The 24,317-nt window shown below is 46.4% G+C and overlaps 2 protein-coding genes across 3 annotated transcripts; one reads left to right on the top strand and one right to left on the bottom strand.

Moving 5' to 3' along the window:
- The first annotated feature begins 1,673 nt into the window (after positions 1 to 1,673).
- LOC134094547 (uncharacterized) lies at positions 1,674 to 12,223 on the top strand. Of its 2 annotated transcripts, none has more exons than XM_062548127.1 (9): positions 1,674 to 1,811; positions 2,653 to 3,125; positions 3,635 to 3,955; positions 5,190 to 5,525; positions 7,103 to 7,243; positions 8,286 to 8,316; positions 8,604 to 8,649; positions 8,804 to 8,838; positions 11,389 to 12,223. In XM_062548127.1, the coding sequence occupies exons 2-9, from the start codon at positions 3,062 to 3,064 to the stop codon at positions 11,597 to 11,599; spliced, it is 1,185 nt and encodes a 394-aa protein (XP_062404111.1). In that variant the 5' UTR covers positions 1,674 to 1,811; positions 2,653 to 3,061; the 3' UTR covers positions 11,600 to 12,223. The 2 variants fall into 2 exon arrangements, with proteins under 2 accessions (XP_062404111.1, XP_062404120.1); XM_062548136.1 differs by having other exon boundaries at positions 1,678 to 1,811; positions 8,604 to 8,653; positions 11,389 to 11,600.
- A 2,502-nt stretch (positions 12,224 to 14,725) lies between these two features.
- On the bottom strand, positions 14,726 to 19,810 carry misp3 (MISP family member 3). The gene is made up of 3 exons (XM_062536230.1): positions 18,573 to 19,810; positions 16,536 to 16,579; positions 14,726 to 15,475 (listed from the first exon to the last, which is right to left on the bottom strand). Exons 1-3 carry the CDS (start codon positions 19,636 to 19,638, stop codon positions 15,377 to 15,379), a joined length of 1,209 nt encoding a protein of 402 aa, XP_062392214.1. The 5' UTR covers positions 19,639 to 19,810; the 3' UTR covers positions 14,726 to 15,376.
- Positions 19,811 to 24,317: the final 4,507 nt, after the last annotated feature.

The following is a 24,317-nucleotide window of genomic DNA, read 5'->3' as shown; positions in this document are numbered from 1 at the left end:
GTTAAGACCATTTATATATTTAGTCCTTCGACAATAACGTATTGTCCTTTTACCTCTCACATATTTGTAATACATCTTATTTTTCCATCCATAGGCTTTATGGAACATGAAAGAAAGGGTGTAAATGTAAGCAGAATATGTATAAATGTATAAATACACCATGGGTTTCCCCTACATGCATTTAAACTCGTCATCATGGACATGTTTCAGTGGAAAGTACATGGAAAAGCAAACGTTCAAAACAATCCTTGAAAGAGGAAGAGAAAAAGGGAAAGAAACATATGAATCATTCAGGATCCTAAATGGAAAACGTCTTCCTGAGCCGGTAAAATCAGTAGGCCTAGAGTCTAGACTTTACCACACCATCTTCAGCATGCTTGAACATGGGACATGACTCATTTGAACTTACCAACTGCTTCATGATACTGTAAATACAAACAGAAAGTGAATTTGCAGTGTCACTGTTAGAGAGGTATAGCAAAAACATGTATATCATATATATACTGTATAATAATTACAATGTCTCATCGCTGCAAATCATCACTACTGAAAGGTGTTGATAGTACTGCACATCAGTAGACACATCAGTAGACACAGTAGACATCACTTTGTGAAGTTTGCTGATGATACGGTTATTGTCAGCTTACTCAACAATGAAGAACATTCACACGGTCCAGTCATTGACCGTTTTTTAACATGGTGTCAGGATGTCTTTCTTGAACTAAATGCCTCAAAGACTAAGGACATGTGCATTGACTTTAGGCATAATGTTTGTAACACTGTCAAGACTAGCATAAATGGCCAGGATATAGAGGATTTCAAAGAGTATAAGTACTTAGGGTCCATTATTGATGATAAGCTGTGTTTTGAGCCAAATACTACTCTGCTCTGCAAGAAAGGCCAGCAGCGCCTGCATTGCCTTACAGTAGGAAGCTGGCCAAGTTTAATGTGGACAAGTCTCTGATGACCCTTTTTAGGTCCTTTGTTGGGTCAGTTGTCACCTTCTCCTTGATCTGCTGGTAGGCTATGGGTCTATCACTGTGAAACAAAAAAAAAGATTATTAAAATGAGCAGCAGTATCACAGGTTCCAAGCAGAAAGGCCTGGAGGAACTCTATCAGAAGCAGGTTTTGAGAAGGGTGGAATCTATCCTGCCAGGTAGTTTTCATCCCTAATAGACTGAATTTCAGATGTTGCCATCTGGATTACGCTTCAAACTCCCCAACTTCAAAACAAACAGATTTAAACATTCTTTTGTTCCATCAGTCATTCTACTTCTTAACTCAAAAAAACATAGGTAGACCCCCCCTCCCACTCATACTTTTGGATATGATGAGCCTTTTATTTATTTCATTTATTTTATCTTATTTGTATTGTTTTTTTAAACTGTGTGTGTGTGTGTGTGTGTGTGTGTGTGTGTGTGTGTGTGTGTGTGTGTGTGTGTGTGTGAGTGTGTGAGTGTGTGATTGTGTGTGATATGTACTGTACTATTGCTGCACAACAAATTGCCCCAAATAGAGTAACTTACTTACTTACTTGAAAGAAAGTTGCAAGTTACTCAGACATTCAGTCAAGTTTTAAAAGCAACACTGACAGTTCCGTGTGACATATGGCATTTCAACACAAACACAATAGGGCATTGTTTGTTGATGATCTTTATTTATTTACAGAGGAAGTTACTTTTAGGCACCACTGTTATTTCTACTTGATTTCTGTCCAGAAAATATCTCAGCATTCATAGTCAGTGATGTTTTGCTGAACAGTTATCGTCAGCGCTACAGAAGAGACACTGTTGATCCTTGACTTCTTGTCGTGAGTTTCCGAATGGATGACATCATATGGTGTGATGTTTGTAAATCATTTATATGATTTATGACTTTATATCTATATAGTATGTGGCATTTTATCAAACTAACCTTTGAGGTCGTAAGGCTTTACTTGTCAATACGTACATTCCACACAGGTTAAATACCTGTTGTGTTTGTGTGTCAAGTTCACGCAACAGTTAAAATTAACCTGGAATTATGGAAAGGCCAATGAATGTGTTCACATGCATGCAAAGTCCTCCTTACATCACATGAAACTATTTCCAGTGATTAGTATTGTTCTCCTGTCTAGACAGTTCCCCTCTTCCTCACTAAGGACCTTGCTGAGTTGGGAAACACGTCAGCTATTATATCAAAAGCACATAGTTGTTACTGTAACAAAATCTATCTGAGCCTACAGTATATATGCTTATACAAGGTATTTCTATATTTATATTACAGTAACATTAAGTAACATGTGCGCGGTATCATTAACCACTTATAGTCTTTGAGATACTGGATCCACTCAAAAGTCTTTTTCTAATGAACAAAACACTTCAACATGTTTTCAGTGTCATTATTGTTTCAGGCATAGGCATGATGACTGTTTATGGATACATGTTTGTATTGGATCATTCTAAAGTAATATGACCAAAGAGGAGAATTGTATGTTGGAACCATGTTGGAACACATCTGAGCAGTGAACATTTCGATATAAAATGATATAGAATAAAGGTGACTATATGGCCATGTTGTACTTCATTAATGGTCTGAATAATAACAATGTCCAGTGCTTTATTGCTTTTCCAGATGCCCATTGTAAACAGGTGTTCTTCCTCTCTTGACAGCAGGGGGCAGTCTCTGCTGGATCTGCTCCAGCTCTGGTACAATAGAGCCGCTCCAGATGTGAACCACAGCAGGCTGAGCTGCATCTGATCATGTCGTGTAAATAGTCCCCGTGGGTGAGAGACCGCACGTCCGGCGGTCAGCATGGATCCTCTCACCTCCACAGTAGCTGACATGCAGTCACTTCCTGAGGCTTTTAACTACGAGACCGAGGGGGAGAGAGCGTCTTAAGATAGAACGTCGTCCTCCAGAGGATGTTACGTTTCCTCATCTGCTCAGCTTCCTCATGCTGATTTATTGTGCTCACTACACCTCTCTCTCATGCGCCTCTGCTCTGTTCTCATTTGGGTTCTCTTCGGTTCCACACATGGTGGCTTAGAACCACTAGGACCTGTGGTGGTTTAGTGGAAGATGGTACTTTACCAACATCACATTCTCATGATACTGCTACTGATAAGCTGCACTCACCTGTTAGGTAAGTTTTCCTTTTTTGGGCAAATCTCAGCGAGAGCTCAGATTGATCTATTGTGTTGAAGTCTCAGTGTTAATTTTGTGTGAAACATCATTGCTATTTCTGATAATGAATGATTAGTATTAGTGTTGGACTTGTGTGGAACCTAATAGTTATTTCCAATAATGAATAATTAGTGTTATTGTTGGATTTGGAGATGGAGTAAAGGGGAAAATTCAGCCTAATCTAAAATTGCTTCCAATAACTTTAAGTTTTTTACCCAGCTAATTTGTCATATACTTTAAACTTTAATTTTCTCTTTAGATAAGTCAAGAGTCTCTCTGTGTCAAAACGTCAGCAAATTCAACTTCATGAGAAACTAAACCAAAGCAAAACCACAACAGCATTAGATTATAATCCCACGCCTTACTTGAGATTCACATCCACTTTCTCACGGTTTTGTTGTAGTCTAATGCGGTTTTATGCCAAGTGAGTGTTTACGCGTGTGAACGTGCTTGTTGACACACACACAGGTGTAGCCCTTGGCTCGGACCCCAAATCCCCCGACGGGCCGCAGATGACCCCCCTGGTCCCCTCTCTCGTCCAGCTGTCTTCGGTCGGGGACAGCCTCGTGTTCCTGTGCACCGCTCCGGGGGGCCATCGAGGGCTGAGCTTTGACCTCTACGGAAACAAAGAGAAGTGTGACACAGTCAGGCACCAAACAGAAGAGTGTGGAGCCATCTTTACTGTAAAACGCCAACAAGTGACCAGTGGAAAGGAATTCTGCTGCCTCTTCACGGATTCTCAGGGCCGACCAAGTGCCTTCAGCACCTATGTGTACGCCAAACTAGATGGTAAGGTGTCCTTCGACAGTAATATAAGTGATATGGTTCTACAGTGATATGTCATGATCCTAAACCAGAGGAATCTGTATTGATTTCTTTCTGCACGCTGAGCTGTTGAAAGTGATTTGATAATGAGTAATAATGGAACATACTTTATGGTGAAAAGTGTACCTCTAGCGTGTGAAAAGTAACAGCTAAGAACGGAACTAAAGACACTAAGGTGAAGGCTGTCAACTGTTATAATGGCACCACTCCCTTCCTTTTCTAACCACACTGCAGCCTCTCTGTGCTGCCTCTCGCCTCTCCTTCATCCCTCTCTCTCTCGCGCGCGTGCAGGGGTGGTGGAACTTGCCAACCCGTGGAACTTGCCAACCCCGTGCAAATGCACGCGCTGGTGCGCACACACACACACCCACACCCACACACACACACACACATATATATACACACCCACAGACACACACACACACACACACACACACACCCACAACCACACTGAAACTGAGAACACAAACAGAGAGTCTGTGAAATAAGTGTGAAATAAGTGTGGCTTTTCACAGTTTGCATTCACAAGGATGTTTGTCTACCGTGTTAGAATAGTGATGGAATTAATGAACCCTAACCCTAACCCAAGGACTATTATGGCCAACCAATAATGAGAATTCACATAATTCACATTGAAATTTCATTTACAAGTTTTGGGACACATCCCATCATGAAACTAGACTACAACTACAAATGTGACAGATAGCTTTCAAGCAGGAACACCAGTGTGTAATCTAGGTCATCTCATGGTCATTTGACAGCTGGGATTTAGTGGTAAAGTAAGGGGTGGGTAAACTATTAATTTTGTGATCTTGATGAGGTGGACTGTGCCATGCAGTATCGGATGACACGCATTGTGTTTGATGATGGTGGAGGTTACTGTTCAATGTGTTTATCAATGCCAGTGGTATTAAATGGTTCCTAGAGAGTTGATGAGGGCAAATATTGTGAATGTGAATGATACAGTGTGATTTTTGAGAGGTGGATAAACTCTGTTTCTGACATTTCAGAGGTGGATAAGCTGTGTTGACCTGCGTTTAGCCTCCCGCAGACCAACCCTAAACCTAACCCAAGGACTATTATGAGTCAACCAATAATGGGAATTCACATAATTCACATTGAAATTTCTGTGTTGACCTGCGTTTAGCCTCCTGTCCTGTCTTGTTAATCACTGTCCTCCGCTGTGTCTACTCTACAGAGCAGGGCAGCTCTCTTCCTCCGCCTGTTTTGACGTCCTCCAGCGGAGCGGCCCGGAGTGGTCAGCCGTTGTCCTTCCACTGCGCGGTGCCGCTGTGTCTCCGTCCCACGGCCGTCCTGCTGCTCAGCCAGAGCAGCGTCAGCGGTGGCGGTCAGCGCGCGCTGCGGGGCCCCAGCTCGGTGGTGTCCAGGTCCAGTGACCCCAGCTTCAGCGTGGTGCCGGTGGACGGGGCGCTGTACTCCTGCCAGTATCAGATGATCGTCTCCTCAGACCTGACCATCAGCTCCAGCGCCAGCAAACCCCTCACCGTCACGCTCTCAGACCATCAGAACACAGGTGTGTCACGGTCACTGTCTCTCATGAACGAAACGCAGGTGTGCTCTGCAATCCTCTCATCAGAGTGCATGAGTGCATGCATGTGTGTGTGTCTGGTTGTGTGACACACACACATAACCACAGCGTGTGTGTCCGTGCATGTGGATGTGTTTGTATCTGCATGTGTGTGTGTGTACGTCTATTTGACTCAATCTCCCATAGAGCCTGACCGATATATGATTTTGAAGGCCGATACCGATTTCGCTATTTGAGTTTTTCAATAACCGATAACCAATACCTAATGTATATCACCGATAGTAATCTCTAACAAACACAATATAAATGTTCTCCCATAACAAGGTTCTAATCAAGGTTGGCCATTATGTAATTGAATATGCCTAATTATCTAGATTACTAATGAATGATTCCTAATCTAGATTCCTCATATACTGTACATTAGTTTTTTATTTTTACACATTTGTTGAAATTCAAGAAACTGAAGACTGAAACTAAGGAGTAGTTTAGTGGGTGTTTGGAATTGAATGTCAGCTCAGATGCTCACATTCACTCCGTGTAGATTTCAAAGGGAACTATGCAGTTTTAACCTTTAACCTTAATTTACCTTAACTGAACAGCTTGGGAGTCATTGGAATGGTTAGATGTCTTTTTCGGGTTGAATGGTGGCTCTTTCACTTCCACCTACTGTATCGTCTGTGAGCAGAAAAAACATCCTTGGAACTTTGGACCATCGGGCCACTGCTCTTAGAAACAGAAACAGTCTTTTTTTGCATCAGAACACATCAAATAAGCCGTGGAGACAGTATTTTTCATTACAGTACATCACATCACTACAGCGATGGCCCCGGTATACACATTAGCCCCAAATTGCAAACAGTGGATTAACTAAGGGCGGTGAGCTAAACACTTCCCAAATATCTTTTTTTATCAGTAATAGGCCTGTTGTTCAAAACAGCAGCAAACCTCGTAGGTAGCTTGCTCAGGGTCTCTACAGTACACATAAAACGAAGCACCAGTACATTTATTACAGAAGACTGCACTTACACCTTAATTATAGGCTACTGAACTTCATACAGAAACATAATTTTATATGTTTTATATTTTGTAGTATATTTTTGTATTTTATATATTTTATATATTTTGATACAGGTCACTGGTAATATCCTTAGTAGCAAATATTCTGAGGTGTGTTGTTTCAGGAATTGTTGATGCTGTGAAATGAGGGAAATTACAGCTTACTTGGGTATGATGTGGTCTTGTGGTCATGTGATTGGACTTCCCTTCACTCCTACTTCTCCTCTTCTTCTCTGTTCCTCTCCTTTCCTCCTCTCCTCTTTTCTCATCCTCTCCTCTCCTGTATTCTTTTCTTCTCTCCTCTTTTCTCCTCCTCTCCTCTTTTCTGTTCATCGGTTCCTCTTCATCCTTCTCTTCTGACCTCCACACTCATATTCATGTTCACTTACTGTAGTAAAACACTATATATGGTAATGGACACATTTGAAATAGATATGTATAAAACACATGCATACAATAAGGAGCACCTTTAGTTGGAGCCTTACACTGTGATGAACTGTTTGCAGGAGGAGCAGGAGGAGCAGGAGGAGAAGGAGGAGAAGGAGGAGAAGAGGCCACAGACTGGCCTATGGTGGTGGGGGCCATATCTGCAGCTGTGCTGTTCCTAGCAATAGTCATGGGACTGGGGCTCGTTGTGCACAAGAAAGGTACTTACCAACATACTGCCTCCTTTTAGTAGCAGTGGCGATTCTAGAGATTTGTAACAAGGGTGGCCCTAGTGGGGCACTGGTTAATTCAAGGGTGGCATCTAGATAAACAGAAACAGGCTCAAGTTGTTAAATGAGCACACATGCATGAGCAAAACCATGCACAAAGACCATACTCTCACATCAAATGTCTTTGTAATTGGATAAAATGTCAAATACAGTTTACAGCTCATTTTTAGCTCTGAACAAAACCTGTTCAGGAAGTAGGCCATTTGAGCAAAAGTGGAAGTCTGAAATGTTTTTGGCCAATGGCTCTCAACTGGTCTGGTTTTGGAACCCATAATTTCACGTGTTCATAAAGTTGTGACCAACCATATATATATATTTAGCGTTCAGGCCAACTAATATGGTGAGGTAGCCTACATAAGGCACGCAGAGTGCCTGGCCTACTTGTTTGGAAAATGCAGATGTTTGGCATTACATTTGTCAACTGCTGATGTCAACAGGTTTGTCGACAGGGGTCAATTCATGTTTCCATGTGGCATTTTACTTTGGATGGTTTTATGCTCTCATGTGCACCCCACACTGTCTTATTTTGTCCTCAATTTAAGTGAATCCATATTAATCAGCTATCTAAATATGCTATATGAATATCTTAATCTATCAGCTATCTAAATATGTTTTTGTGTTAGCGAAGGCAGTTGCCTGTAGGCCTATTGTAAACTCATGCTAAAAACAATAAGCCATGTAGCCTATAACTGCAAGCATGTTTGCTAGATTGTTTATATTTCTGAACCCTGATATTTCAAACTAGTGCCCTGCAAGTGCATCAAGAAAGGTCTCGCCTTCGACTGTTAATGGCGAATCGTAGACTAGGATTTTGGGGTGGCACCTGGGGTGGCCAATTGAATCTCAAGGGTGGCCTGTGTCCCCCTTTTCAAACTGCTTTTCATAAGAGACTTCACTCTCCAACTTAAAATCAAATCAAGTCTGACAATGACATCTCTTTGCTGTAACTACCGCCAATGTATTTATTTTTCAGTGAAAGATGCGGCGAAGAAGAGGAAGACAAGGTGAGTGAGGCCCAAACCGGTCCGAATGGTCTAACTGGTTAAACTGGTCACACTGGTCTGCTGTCTCAGTAATGGCACCTGTAATGTGCTCCAGCTGCCCATGGTGCTCCATTTACTGTATATCTTGTGTACAGATGCAAAACCGTATCATCTGCATTTGGCCGTACTGCTGTCAGTAGGCCCTACGTATTTGACACGTTTGTGTCGTGTCGTCATGCACTGATGTCAACACATACGAGCTGCACACAAACTCACACTCTGTTTGCTTTTGTTATCGTTGACCTCAGGGAGGAGGCGAAATTCTGGGGTACAGTGCGTGCAAGAGACCACAATGTAGGTGAGTGTACTGTACCATCCAGACAAGTCTAAGAACCAGGAGTCTGGGATGTAGATGTGAACATCTACTACATGATTAAGATACTGTTAAAGTGACTCACTCACATGAATTCTTTTTGATTATTTCCATCATTTTTTTGTTTCATTCAAGATCTCCCCATTTCACGCCTCAGCGCCTGCTTCAAGGTAACTCATCAACTTCTCATCTCTCACTCTCACCTGGGACTCAGTTGTCTCACTCTCATCTCACTCTGGCCTCATTCTGGCCTCACTCTCACTCTCATCAGCTGTTATCAGACTCTCATGATCTCACTCTTGTCTCACTCTCTCCCGGGTGCGCTGAAGCGCAAACTCTCCAGTACATGTGAAGCAGTGCGAGCGCGAGCTTATCTCAGATCGCTCTCCACGGAGCGTGTCCATCAGTACGGTCTGCACTAACGAGCAAGGCGCTCGGCGCTAGCTGTGAAGTTCCCCCCGAGATGCTCCTAATCCAGCGGCGGCTTTCTGCTGACTGTGCTGACGAGACGAGAGAGTTCAGGCGCCGGGACGACTCCCCACGGAGCTTTAGCTTTAGCGCTTTCTTCTCACTGACTTGAAGAAAGCTTCCTGTCACTTCTCACAGCTCTGTCATTTCAGTTTGCTACAAGCCACTGAAGAAATTTCCAGATTACGTTAGCATGGCTTTTTTATCTTAAGGAAGGTGTGAACACAGACACAATTCTTAGTAAACACTAAACAGGGTAGTTGAGAGATCATGCCCATGTTCTCATGAGTGCCAAGTTGCTATGGGTTCTGCTTAATGTGGAAGGATATTGCAAAAGAAACATTGCTGCCGCACAACATTCTCACACCTCAACCTTGATTACTTAACATGATGTGAATTTTCTTAAATATGTCATTGTTTTTCACCCCCTTCTCTCTCTCTCTCTCTCTCTCTCTCTCTCTGTCTGTCTACCTTCTGCATTTTATAAAGCATTTCATTAGAACTTGTCCTGTGCTCAGTGCTTGAAGTGGGAAAAAATAAGTGCAGGAACTCTAATTTTCCGACATTTGACATTTGTACGGTGAAAAAAAATCAAGTCTTTAGGAGGTGTTGGTCGAATTTTTTCAAGCACTAACCTATAGGCCTAATTTACTTTTTTCTAATTCACAAATGGAATATGAAAACCATTAAAACAACACGAACCAGACCAGTGTGATAGCCACCTGTAGGCCTAACAATATACTGGGCTAAGGGCCCTAGAACCAGAAACCTTTGGGCTGAAGGCCCAGAAGAAGAAAACTGAAATAGGCTGTAGGTACTTGTTACATTGATTTAATTAACAATAACTGGCCAAGAACAGAGATTAGGTCAAAAGTCAGAACAAGTGGGTAAGTGTGACTTTAAGTGTTCTTTCTATTACTATTGTGGGTCCTGAAATGGCATTTCAAGCATCTGCCAAGGCTATATGACAAACAGGGATCTGAATACAACTTCTGATATGAAAAATTAATTATTTTGAAGTGGGGATATGGAGAGATATGAAACAATGCAGAAATTTGATGTTATTTCCAAAAAGGATTTCTCGTGACTACTGCTAATTACACAGAGCATTGGAATCAGTAGGATCTCCTGTTTATTTTGATATGTAGTTTGCCATAGGGCAGTAACGAAATTGTCAGATATTTCACAGAGACGAATGGGTATGACGCAGAACTACATGTAGGCTACCATTCATTTTTGTAGGTAACTGTAGCCTACTTTTCCACGCCAATTATCTCGCGAACCGTTCATCATAGAAACTAGCGGCTAGTGTCATTGGAAAGGTCAGGTTCTGCAGTTTCATGTGATATGCCTGTTATTTCGGTGCGATCTTCTAGCGCAGCAATATGACCGAGAAGAATGGGTGCGGCCGCGGCCGCATGGTGCGTCTTGAAGAGGGCAGAGAGGGTTTGCCAGCGGCCCGATGGTGATCTTCTCGCGGCCCGGTAGATTGAGAAACACTGTGATAGGGCACTGTTGTGGCTCGTGGGTAATGTTGTCTTTCATGAGTCTTGTGATATTGTCTATTCTCGGGCCACTGTGACTGTCACTGCGTCGGATCAGTTTCAGTAAGTACCGGAACGCAGAAAAAAGTGGCGGAACTCAAAAGACGAAAATACAGAAGTTCCGGAACTGCGTTCCACTGCGTTCCGGCCCACTTCAAGCACTGCCTGTGCTGGTATTGAACTGTTGTCCACAAGATACCTCACCCTCCTAACAGCTTGCTATAATTAGGTTTAATCAGCTTCATTAATTAGCCCACTGAAGGTAAGGTAGCTCATCGAGTTGTTTACTGGGCCATGTTGTAACTAAGTCAAGTCTCTTTAAATTAACCAGAGGGAGAATTACATTCACATACCGGAGTGGCCTGGAATAGCAAAAGAAATGTCCTCCACCTACAGTATTAACAGCATACTGGTTTAAAGAAAAGTCCCTACTGGAAATCATGGCCTTACATGGGCTTTACACTCATTCATGTGAAGGAACCGTTTATCTGACACTATTTCACCACATAACACACATAGGCTAGTCGACGAGAGGACTGCCATAAAAAAAAAAATAAAAAAAAAAAACAGGAACCGACCCACCACCTGACCTACTTCTTGTGTTATGGATAAGACCTTCCATTGAAACGTCAATAGTGGTGTTTGTTCATTTTAAATGTGTGATATAAGTCTTTGTTCATTTTTGGGCCTTTTTTTGTCCAATTTCAGGATACTGGACCGGTCAATGCTGATTATGCTGTTCCAAAGAGTCTCTCCACCTTTGCTAATCCGACCTTCTGTTGAATTTCTATTGACCCTATTGTTGCCCTTGTCTTTGCTGACTATCGTGTGTGTAAATTATATTTCTAATTTTATCTACAACCAGAAGTGCTGTTTTGTTTATACAGATTACAATAGGTGCCATAAAATGTGGATCTAAGTACTACAGTATGTGTCCTACTACTATGAACAGAGGGAAGGCCTTGGAGGAAGAGAGAAGTTTATTTTACAACTCAGTGGAAATTGCCAATCAATAATGACGCACAACATTTGCTTTGTAAGCAGCCCTGGTAATAACACAACCAGATGTGTGCCAATAGGGGGCGCTGTACAACAGTCGTTCAGTCAAGGAGCCGGTGAGGCTGAATACATTTCACTTTGCTGAGAGGGGAGAACTGTTAGATTAGTCTAGGTTCTTGTGATACTAAAGTGATTTTATGACTTGATGATCTTTTTCGTGTTCTGTAAAAATGTGTATATGTAATAAGGGTGAAGGCAATCAAAGAATCATGTGTTATACTTGGCATGTATGGATGAAAGTTGATATTTTTTTACATTAAAGTATGTTGTGTGATTGTTGTGGAGACCAAGAATGTGCAAGTCATTTGATAGCATCCCAGGTTTCCTTATTACACCAGTGAGTATTTCACCCCACCCCACATTATCACTATCTACACTGACCCGGCCTGAAAGTTGCTGGGTCAATTTCCGGCTTCCACCGTTGTGCCCTTGAGCAAGGCACTCACAGTAACCCCAAGTTTTTCCAGGGACAATGTAACATAGTAATATAGTTGACATTTGTAAGTCACTTTGGACAAAAATGTCTGCTAAATGTAATGTCATATTTCTGTTAATACATCATCAATTAAAGACTCATTGTGAGACTAGTGCACATTTATGACAGACATTATGACTGCAGCACTTCCATGGCAGCTGATTTTGCACCGTCTCTGTGTGCTGTGGGAGAGGATTGGCTGGTGATTCAGGGTGAGTCAGTGTGGAGGGGTGGGAGGAGGCGTGGGGATGGGCAGCGCTGTACTTTCCCAGGTGTAATTATACTGTACCACCTCTCACAGCAGCAGCGCTGAAAAATAAACACACGCAAGACAGGACGTCACCGGCGTCATTAACGCGTGGGTGACTGACCTGCTGCAGGTGTGATGATGGAAGGGTTGTATAGGTTGGAAATCCTTTGGACAAAGTAGTAAGAAAAAAATAATGTCGCACAACATTTAGTAAAAATGTAGTCACTATTTTAAATGAATGAATATGCGTCAGTCTGTGACTCTCCAAATGGACAGACGCAGACACAGACACTCCCTAGCAAACCCAGCTCCATTATGCAGGTGCTCTCCATTCCTAAAAGGCTGCGCTCCTCCACATTCATTCATCCCACATGATAATCAATGGAATGTTAAGCCCGTCCTGGCACTTCATGAAAAATGTAAAGCCTATTTAAAGCTTACTTACATTCGCTATAAATGAGAGGCGTTCCATCACAATAAATCTGATCTTCTTGTGATACCATCTTTTATTAATACATTGAATAAGCCGTTACCCTTTACTGATGTGAACCCCCCCCCCCTGCTCCCCTATAGAGCCCCACCCAGTGGTCAGGTGCTGCGGCATGGTCAGGGTAGCAGAGTGTCCCAACGATGCTTGAAGGCCTGATGTCAACCCCGTTGTTAGGGGGAAGACAGCAACCAAAGGCCATGCCATTTCTCAGATCAAAGCAATCAGGACAAATGTAAAACAGACTCGCTCCCCTCTGGCATGCAAAGACAAAGGCACTCCCTTCACACTCGTTTATGGGCACCCTTGAACAGCTGATAATGTATGTATGCAAAGCGCTCATAACTAGCTCTTACTTCCCTCCTCTCCCCCTCTCTCTCCCCCTCTCTATCCTTCTCTCTCTCTCATTTACTCACTCTCTTTCACACAAAGGAGCGAACCAGATGAGTCACAGCATAGCCCCACGGTAGCCATCTCTGCAACAAAGGCACGGGATGACATGAGAGAGAGACACACACACACACACACACACACACACACACACACACACACACACACACACACACACACACACACACTCACATACAGAACACGTCATAAAACTGGCTATTTGAAATTGAGTTCATAACGCAATCCCTCACATGGTACATTATGGTTATGTGTGATGTGTTATGTATGATATATGTCATGTGAAAATGGACACATTGTTAGCTGTGTCAGTGAAATTCTTGCCTACAGCAGTCTCATGATTGGGTAGCACTTCTCAGGAAATGAGAGCTATCCTGTGACTAGAGCGTTTAAGAGAAGTGCTCTATCATCTCAATCTGGGCACTTTTTTGCCTCCTATGATGTAGCCTACTGAATTATTCTGTCAGTAAGATGTTAGCCTTTGCCTGCTATCTTCCACTGAGTCAAAATGATTTAATTTGTCCACAGGATGTAATGGATGACCGGATGCTTAAACAGACTTTAGGTGCTGCTTATTTGCATATTGGAATTCCTATGCAGATCTCTGAGCTTACCACGCTCACCCCACACACGCATACACACACACGCGCACACACACACACACACACACGCACGCACGCACGCACGCACGCACGCACGCACGCACGCACGCACGCACGCACGCACGCACGCACGCACGCACGCACGCACGCACACACACACACACACACACACACACACACACACACACACACACACACACACACACACACACACACACACACACACACACACACACACACGTCATGTTAATGAGGCATTCAATTATTAATTGAGAATTCACTAAAGCGTGGTGTGCTGATCTCACTCACTACTACTCCGACGGAAGTTTCCGGAACTTCTCCCTGGTGCTCTCCCCAAACCCAGCCCTGTCTCGCCTCTAACCCCTCTGCCAGTCACACATTACTGTATGTGACGCCGCTGGGGCAGCAGCCACTCCACACGGACACTTTTCTTTTTCGGACGCGAAACAGCCCTGACCGTTGATCCCCAAGGCCAGTAAGCAGGATTTGAATGCCTTGAATGGCACAAGTCCCTGATAATAATGAGCTGTGAGAACAATGGGCAGTGTGGGAGGTGTGGCGTTGCCATGCCGTGGGTAATGACCACGGGCAGCTCTCAGGCGGACTGGCCCCGCTGTACTTCTGAGAGATTCAGAACGGTGATGTAAGCTATTGTTAATGGCCCTGTTGTTCTGAAGACTTCTGTGAAAGATAATATGGCAGTAAAACGAGAAATAAAGGAACAGAACCAGACAGCTGGCAAAGAAAGCTGATTTATTACTGATAATATTTTGTTCTTTCAGCTGCTCTACTGAGAGATTTGTTATTATTAGTCATCTTTAATGCTGAACCACCATGAGAAAGTGCATTTGATACAGAGGTGTATTTCATGTGCACCTTTTTACATAATTACAGTCTGGTCCAACTGACAGCTAATCTTGAAACATTAGTAAATGTAATTGTACACTCATGTCAATATAATATCTACTGATGTTAAATAAGTTATGTACGTGTTATTGTTATTGCACGGATGAATAAGGAGTTCTACAGTAATCATGAGATAATTAATTGACTGTAGCTTGATACAGGTATAGTAAGCTAAAGAAGAACATGGAAGTGAATGTGGTTGTGATGGCTGAACACCAGGGTACCCTGCAACCTGCTACAGCTGTGGCTGCTACACCTGGGCTGCTGCAGGCTAACATCTGCGGAGTCGCTAACCATCTGATGGCACTGAAGTTAGGAGCCCAAACGCTCTCCTAAGATTCACACAATTCCACCGAAAATTCCACCGCTCCTCGACAGTCCCATTCCCAGTCCAGTGTCCCAACATGCCCTCTGTCCAGTATTCCCACATCCCCAAAAGGCCATTCCCAGTATCCTGGCGCTCCGGCGCCCAACAGTGCATGCTGCGGTCAGTCCTCCTGGCCGTTCACCATGCCCGCCTCCCAGCGCTGCACCAGGGAGCTCTTCTGTCGAGGGGTCCTGACAACACCGGGGGGACTTTTCTGGGCCTGAGTAGAATAATGAACAAGGCATTAATACGCTGAGCCAGCTCAGGCAGTTCAGTTGTGTCCTCCACTGAACCAGCGCTACATTAATCAGAAATGAGCTCATGTATTATTGGGTGGTGGTCTGCTCCACCTGGACCATGTCCTGTCCCCGCGTTGAAGATGGAAGACTGACCACATCTAAGAGGACAGCGCACCCAGGTGGAGCTTAGGGAGGGGAGTTTAAGAATGATGTGTCTGTCTGTCTGTCTGTCTGTCTGTCTGACTATCTGTCCGTCTGTCTGTCTGTTTTCTGTCTGTTTGTTTATCTGTCTGCATGTCTGCTGTTTTCAATTGTCTCTGTCTGTCTTTCTGTCTGTCTGTTTGTCTGTCTGTCTGTCTGTGAGTCTGTCGTTGTCCTTTGTCTGTCTGTGTGTCTGTCTGTCAGTACTCTCTGCCAGCGGGGCTAGTGTTGCTGCTGACTCACTGGGCTGCAGGTGAGTGCCTCATCTCCTCCTCTAGCAGCCCAGGCCCAGCTGGGACTCTCACTTTTCTTTTGTCTGGGCGAAGGGCACGGCATCTATTCAAGTGACAGCACCCGCAGATTCCAGGACAGGGTTTGCCCGGGGTGGCACTTAGAGTGCTACTTTGGTGTGCCACCGCAACAAAGTGCAGAAAGTTTTTTGATGGAGAAGTTCAAATCTCAGAGGGCTCTGTGCTTGAAGGTAGGGCTGTAAATTCAGCATACCCTGAAGACTGGAGGTGGAGGGTAATAAGGTTTCATGTTTCTTTTTATTGATTTCAGCTTCACGATTATATCCCTATCACAAGGCTCAAGGATATTGCTCAGGATATTGTTCAGCACTTCCTAGATGCAATAAACCATGACAGTAGCTGCCATATAAGGTATGAAATGATCCAATGAAATGAGAAGCAGAATAACAACACAATATGGAACAGAATAACTTGACTTTAAGTAAGTGACTATAGGTGTGTGTGTGCACAGTGTGTGTGTGTGTGTGTGTGTGTGTGTGTGTGTATGTGTGTGTGTGTGTGTGTGTGTGTGTGTGTGTGTGTGCTTTACCTCTGTTTGCTCCCTGTGAGCTGTGTCTGTTTGGGGTCTGATCACTGTGAGGTCAGAGAGAGAGGGATAGAGAGAGAGAGAAAGAAAAAGAGAGGGAGAGAGAAAGAGAGGTTACAGTTAAGGGTTAAGTGTTTTACTAGCATTCACAACCAGCTCCACCTCAGTTCAATTACAATGCAGGCACCTGACCTGGGACCTGGACTTGAGCTAAGAGCATAGGTCACGCACCACAGGAACTGTCTGAAAGGCTGTTTATTTCTCATATACACACCCTCCTGTCTTGATCCATACTTTGTTCAACACGCACACCCACACATGAAGGCACACATACTCTCTCTCTCTCTCTCTCTCTCATACACACACACACACACACACACACACACACGCACACACATTTTACTGTGCACACAAACTCACAAACACACACACACACACACACACACACACACACACACTGGCACCACCTGTGGCAACTGTCACTGTGGTTTGTACTTATCTTTTAATATGGTGACTACACCACAGCTGATAATACTTAAATAACTGGCCTTTGCATAGAAAACAATGTTTATCACAAGGAACCCAGTCTGAGGGGAGCAAGGAACAGGAAGCAGAGTCAACATGAATGTGTGCTCCATGGGAAATGGGACTGAAAGGCTATTTGAGAGGCCTTAACATCATTAGAGTTCCTGCACTAAGCAGCCAAAGGATATTATCCCTTTAACAATGACAGGCCGGCGTGCCAACTGAACTCAACAAGCTTGCAGCAACAGTGGAGAATGGCGCTGGCTGTTGAAATTGCACTGGGATGAAGGCGACCATACACGCAGGGGTGACCAGGCATAAAAATGGCCAGGCTTTGCTGAGATAGATCGTCTTTCAAAAGGCTGTCCCACAGTTGTTTCCCCCCGCACACCCAATTGAGCACAGGTGACAGGCCTGACAGCAGAAAAGGAATTAGGAAATCCAATCTGTGGAGGTGCTGCCCAGTAAAGTGTTGGGTGATGAATTAAGATGGCAGTGGGAGATGACAGAGGCAGCAGGAGGCCATCGATTAGCCCCAGATTCAATAAGAAACACTTCCCCTCTCGCCTCCATCCTCCTCAACACCCTGCTACAGCAGCCTCCATTCAAAAGAGCTGACGGACGAAACCTTCCACCTGCAGACTCCACTATTAGAGCACCTCCGTCAGGTAGAGGGGAGGGTGAGATAACAGGGCTCAAGGTGTGGAGGGGCGCACACGTACTCATTAGATCACCAGATAACGGTTATTATTCTCCTCCAGAACAAAGGGCCATAAATAAGCTTTCATCTATGCACACGCGGCAGTTCAGGTGTGAAATCAACCGTTGGACGATTCTGATTAACACCTGTGATTTATTCCGTCCCCTGTCTCTGTATGAAGGTGGAGGTGTGATATCAGCCAGCACCTCCTCTCAGAGTCAATTTGGGCGAAGGCAGCCAGCCGTCCCATCCACGCTGATGTGGCGTGATGAAATGAGGAAGATTTTGCATTAATGGCAGTAAGCCTGAAGCTCTGCTAAATTGAAGTGGTCTAGAAAATTGGTGCCTTTCATTTTATGGAGCGATGTAATGGAAAGTTTTAAGGCAATTTAGTCATAATAACCTGCGTCGCGCAAAGTCACACCACGGTCTCTCTCTTTCTCTCGCTCACTCTCTCTCTCACACACACACACACACACATGCATAAACGCACACACAGGTACACACAAACACACCAGCACATACAGATACACACACACACCCATCCACACACACCAGCACACCCAGATACACACACACACCAGCGCACCCAGATACACACACACACACACCAGCACACCCAGATACACACACACACCAGCGCACCCAGATACACACACACACACACACACATACACACACACACACACACACACACACACACACACACCAGCACACCCAGATACACACACACACACCAGCACACCCAGATACACACACACACCAGCACACCCAGATACACACACACACACACCCAGATGAACTGAAGGCCTCACCTGATGCTGTGGAGGAGCGTGTGTGTGTCCCCAGCAGGCCGTTGTGGGCGTTGGGCGCCTCTGCCCCCGCTGCCCCCTGGTACAGGCTGCTCCGCTGCTTACGCAGCTCCCGCTCGCGCTCCTGCGCCTGACGGATGTCCCGCTCCACCTGCGGCCGCATGGACATGGAGGAGCGCAGCTTGAAGAAGGGGTTCTCCCGCACCATCACCGAGTTGACCTCCACCTCCTCCTCCTGCGCCTCCTCCTCCTGCTCCATCTCCACGTAGGGAGGTGCAGGCGAGTCCACTACGGTCAGCGCCTGCGCCTCCGCGAGAGCGCCTGGCCCCGGGGCGGCGTGCGGGGTCCGGTCAGCGTCCGAGGACAGGGGCATCTGGGAGACGTGCTGCCCCTCCATGATGATGATCTGCCCGCCGGTGCCCTCGGACAGCCCCGGCCCGCGGGCGCTCGGCACGGAGGAGGAGAGGAGCTCCAGGCTGTGCCGCCTCTCGCTGCCGCAGGCGGACGAAGAGGCGGACGAGTCGTCGTCGCCCGGAGCCCCGCCGCCGAGCCCCGCGAACAGGTCGCCGGCCGACAGCGAGCCCTTCCTGGGGCTGGCGGGCACCTCGAAGGACTGCTGGAAGGCCTCGAAGAGCAGCTTCCTCTCGCGCAGCTGCCGCACGGTGCCCTTCTCGTACCCGCCTTGCACGCGGCCCAGCTGCACCAGGTCCTGCTCGCGCTGCGTCTCCTGGCTGATCTCGCGCTGCATCTTCTTGCCGGCGAACTGCCGCTCCTTGCCCTTGTCCTTGACCGCTCGGCTGGGCGGCAGCTCCCGGGAGAGGAGCGGGACGCGGCGCGCGGGGATCTCCACGAACTCGGCGCCCCGGTCCGAGGTGGCCAGCCCGCGGGCCTGGCGCAGGCTCTGCTCGCGCTCGGCCGCCAGGCGGATCTCGCGCTCGATGGGCGTCTCGTTGGGCGGCGGCTTGCGGGGCTCGGGCGAGTCGGACGCCGGGGTGCGGCCGGAGACCTCCGCCGAGAAGTCGGCCGACACGCCGCTGTCGCTCTGGTTGTCGTCGTAGGGGTCCTCCATCCTGCTGCGGGCCGTCACTGGGCCGGCGCTGGCGTTGGCATGAGCTGCGCTCGCGAGGTTGAGTGCCGTGTCGCTGGAGTGACCGTCCTCCTGCGTGTCGCCCGTGTGAATGCTGGCAGCCGTCTGCTCTCCGTTTGTTTGTCCACTTTCTCTCTCCGCCTCTCCCTCTCTCTCCCTCTCTCCCTCCCTCTCTCCCTCCCTCTCTCCCTCCCTCTCTCCCTCCCTCTCTCCCTTCTCTGTCAAAGGCTCTTTCAGCACAGCAGGGCTGGCACCAGGGCTCTCTGCCACCTGATTGGCCAACTTCCTGGCAACCGTTTCCATGGGTGGAGTTTCCCCGCACACCTGTTGCCCTTCCTGCTTTTGCTGGAGCACAGATGGGCTGTGTGGCAGTCCCTCCCCCTGCTGGTCACCTGCCGCTATAGCAGCCTCGGCTTCACTCGCCGCCTCCTCGGCCAGGGGCAGCTGGCTGGTCAGAGCAGTGGGCAGGTCCAGGGCACGACACACGGATGACCGCCGGGAGCCGGTGGGCGTCGGGAGCTTACCGCTGAGGCTGTCCCTCCTGGCCCACTGCTCGCGCGCCACGCTGAAGTCCAGACGCTGGTGGTCCACGCTCAGGTCACCTGCGTCCACTCCGCTGTCGGACAGGACGATCGGGGAGTCGGGCGCCTCCGGCGGCTCTAGTCCAGTTTCAGCTGAGGGCTCGTCTGTGACCCCCGACCCCTCCTGTGGGTTGGACGCGTTCACCAGGGTGTGTCCACTCTCGGTCAGATCTCCCTCCTTTTCATATGCATGACCCTCAGCTTGTTCAACTGGTTCTGAGGCGTTGGTGGATTGCTGCTCACATTCGAGTTCTGATGGAGTTTTCACCACACGGACACCAGGTGGCGCTGCCTCTTCCTGGCCTCCTTCTCTCACCTCACCCTCCTCAGTCTGGTCAGTTCCCTCCAGCTGAGGCGTAGATGGACAATCCCCAGTGACCCCCTCAGCAAGTGATGTGCTGTTAGTGTCCGCAGCAGGAGCCGAATGACCATCGTCTGTCCGTCCAGGAGCGTCCAGTGGCCCGCTGTGAGGATCAGTGGGCTTCACACAGTTGGACTCCCCCTCTGTTGTCTCAGAGGCTTCTCCGCCGGACAGAGAGGCCAGCGTGGCAGCGCTGTCCAGATCAGCGTGCGAGTACGCCTCGCTGGACCGCTCGTCTAGGGACTCGGAGCTCTGGGGGCCGGCCGTGGAGTCTGTCGCCATGGTGTCGTGCCTTGTTGTCTGGCTTTGATTGGTTGACGCGGAGCCAAAGGGGTTGTTAAAATTCCACTTGTCCACAGGCAGTCAGTCTGAAACAAGCAGAGCACAGGCTACATTGATATATGCAGCGCAACACAAAGTTTTTTAACTTTTCCAACTTTCAAATAATACAGTACATACATACACACACACACACACACACACACACACACACACACACAAAAGAGACTCACATACATACACACACACACACAACTCTCTCACTTTCTCTCTCTCTCTCTCTCACTCACACACACACAAACACACACACACACACACACACACACACACAATCAGCGCAGAAATACAAAAGCATACATAAAAAGTGAAGCCACCTAGGAACAGGGAGTGCAGAGACAGCACACAGATCTCTTGATCATTTCAGCTTCATCATCACGCGCTCTCCTCCTCCAGTCGTAATATTCTTCGTCGTGTAAAAAGCATTTGTCTCCCCAGCCTCACTCTAAGCACTGCTCCTAATGGATTTCTATGCTCCCGATGCTCCGGGCTTATCCATTACATATTCCCCATGTGTAGGTCCTCAATTTGCTCTGCTAGCGCAGGATTTGGAGCTTTTAATTAGATCACCTAATCCATATTGAAAAGGCCCCCGATCGCAGAGAGCGCCAGAGACAGATTGCAAGAAATATTATTCCTGCTGAGCTATTCCTCTAATGAGAAAATGTGAAATGTGACTGGGGTCAGACAAGGAAGGTTCCCACATTCCATTAGATTGTTTTTTTGGCACATCCCAGGAGTGATATGTGGCGGTGTGAGCGGGCGATTATGTGGGTACAGCGTGTTAATCTGACCTGTCCACTAAGGTGAGGCGTCCGTGCGTGTGTGTGTGTGTGAGGGGAGAGCGAGGGCTTCAGGAGTGGAGAGCAACACGGGAAGTTTCCCTGCTGAATCTGGGCAGCCTTTAATCAGCTTAGCGCTCCTGAGAACAGCTCAGCGCTGCCCTGCGCGTTATGCCGTATTATTATGGCCACGTCCACCTGCTGACCGCCAGAGCTCCCCCTGCTCCTGCTTCTGCTCCTGCTCCTGCTCCTGCTCCTGCTCCTGCTCCTGCTCCTGCCCCCCCGGCATGTCCAGCCTCGGTCACTCCAAATCCCTCTCTCTGGCAAACCTCAATCCCCACTTTCCTTTTTTAGTTCACGCCTTTCATTCTGTCGCTACTCTCAAGGTCTCAGCATATGACCTCTTTTTTTCTTTCTATCCTTTTCTTTCTTTCTTTCTTTCTCTCTCTCTCTCTCTCTCTCACACACACACACACACACACACACACACACACACACACACACACTTTCTGAGTCTTTCTCGACTGGACCTTCAACCTGTTTCATTTCCACTCTATTCTATTCTTCATTCCTCCCACTCCCCCTCGTCTTCTGTCTTCATCCCTCTCTCCTCCATCCTCCTCTGTGTGTCTGTTCCACTGCACAATGTTCACTCATCTGCGTTCATACATCACGCTCAGTGGTCCACTCTCTCCAGACGGCCTCTCTGTCACTCACTCACTCACTCATTCTGATGTGTGTCCCTCTGCTCTCCTCCCATCTCTCCTCCAGAGAACATTTGGAGAGACACACCAAAACAAACACTAACTTTTTTTTTGCTCGCTGACCCGTTCGGGTTTTTTTTGGCAGACGCTCGGGGACGATGATTAGCGGAGGAATGTGGGCCACAGAACGCTGGTGAACGCGATGAGATGCCCACCACATGCCGTCGCCCCGTCCAACCCACCCATACTGGGCGCCCCACCCCACATCTCCACATGGCGAGGGTTCGGCTGAGAACAACAGGCCCATGCTGAGGACTGCCCACCCAAACGGCTCTCCCTCTCTATCCAAATATGCAGAACAGGGCCTTGTGAGACTGGCTCAGTTCAACAAAATGGCCCCAATCAATCAATTACTCACGGCTATGAAACCAACTTCATAAACTAAAAAGATTATAAATTGATAAAGTCATTCATGTGTGAAGTCATGGTTATGTACTGTATTTTGAAGCACCCATTATTATTATTATTGTGTGTGTGTGTGTGTGTGTGTGTGTGTGTGTGCATATTTCAGTGACAGCAAACGTATCCCAGTCTAATCTCTAAGTTCTTCACTGCTGCTTTTCTCCCCTGCAGTTCAACTCATATTTGCATTCAAGAATGAGTAACAAGGTGCTCCAGCCCTCAGAAAATATTCTTTTCATCTGGCAGGAGAGGAGTGGGGGGAGAGTTATGCTGCGTCACTTTTAAGGAGTCGGTGGAAAATGAACCACAGGGATAATGTTACAGCTTACTTATAATAAAGACCCGCTGGCCAGAGGGTGGAAAGCTGCTATTGTCTGCTTTTCAAATAAACACAATTCCCATGGTGGGCTGACAATATCTTTCATAAAAGGATTCCTACATGGTAGTCACCATATACTGGATGAACTAAAAATACTTTGCTTTGTGTGTTGATTTTTTTGTTGTTGTTGCATTTTGCTAAGCAGTAGATGAACATCGAGATTCTGCCCAACAGATGCTAAATTAGCATTGAATGTGTTCCCAATGATGCATTACAAGTTTCTTTTTCAATATCGGCAGTTATAATTTTGCTTTGTTCCCACAGCAGCATGAAGCTAAGCAGGTGTCACGCAGTGTAATTCAATTAGGTTTGGATTAATATTCCATAACGGGATTAAAATGGGCCCATCAGTATTTCACTCCCCTCACAAAACACTGTATGAAAGACAAGCTGAAAAGCTCTTACTAAAAGGTGGTGGGGTGTATTTAAATCACTGTGTTTAACAGCAACTCATCCATCTTGAAGACACATCCAGTGACAAGAGTGCATTCCCCTGTTTTAACTTTCACAGGTCTGTGGTTTGATCTATGCCGCATTATTTGATTTAACCACATGAATGCATATATGTGGTAATAAATGAATAAAGTGAATGAACACAATTAAACACAATAAATTACAATTTCGAGCCAAACATTAAACTGATCTACACACTTTGGGTGTAGTGGATCACCTGTACAGCTGGACACTCAACGCTATGTTTAAAGTATGTTGGTCTGTGTTTAAAGCTTACACACATATTAGCAAACCTCATACTTACACTAGGCCAGCTTACTGGACCGTAATATTATGGAGGTCAATAGGAGACCTCTAGCTCTGCGACTACAAGTACAGTGGAACTTCAGACAGTAAATAAGTAATAGCAGTAAATCAAACTTCACACACTTTACCTGCACTGGAGGTTCTCTGGCTCACAACTGAGGGTTCAGAACTTTAGTCAGTCACGTATAAACGCACTGTACTGGTGATGTATTTCTGCAGTCCCGACCTGCCTTCCAACACTCTAAATCCCTCCTCTCCTAATGCATACAGGTTAGCCCCACACACACACACACACAC

Source organism: Sardina pilchardus, chromosome 1, assembly GCF_963854185.1.
Source record: "Sardina pilchardus chromosome 1, fSarPil1.1, whole genome shotgun sequence".
NCBI classification, from domain to species: domain Eukaryota; kingdom Metazoa; phylum Chordata; class Actinopteri; order Clupeiformes; family Clupeidae; genus Sardina; species Sardina pilchardus.
This window is presented reverse-complemented; position numbering and strand designations above follow the sequence as displayed.

What these genes read in the sequence shown, in the direction of transcription:
- LOC134094547 (XM_062548127.1), top strand. Translation starts at nt 3,062, where the DNA reads ATGGTACTTTACCAACATCACATTCTCATGATACTGCTACTGATAAGC. An exon ending in TGTGTACGCCAAACTAGATG is followed by an intron (nt 3,956 to 5,189) that starts GTAAGGTGTCCT and finishes TCTACTCTACAG; the next exon opens with AGCAGGGCAGCTCTCTTCCT. An exon ending in GCCTCAGCGCCTGCTTCAAG is followed by an intron (nt 8,839 to 11,388) that starts GTAACTCATCAA and finishes GTCCAATTTCAG; the next exon opens with GATACTGGACCGGTCAATGC.
- misp3 (XM_062536230.1), bottom strand. Translation starts at nt 19,638, where the DNA reads ATGGAGGACCCCTACGACGACAACCAGAGCGACAGCGGCGTGTCGGCC. An exon ending in ACGCTCCTCCACAGCATCAG is followed by an intron (nt 16,580 to 18,572) that starts GTGAGGCCTTCA and finishes CTGACCTCACAG; the next exon opens with TGATCAGACCCCAAACAGAC. An exon ending in CTCACAGGGAGCAAACAGAG is followed by an intron (nt 15,476 to 16,535) that starts GTAAAGCACACA and finishes TATTCTACTCAG; the next exon opens with GCCCAGAAAAGTCCCCCCGG.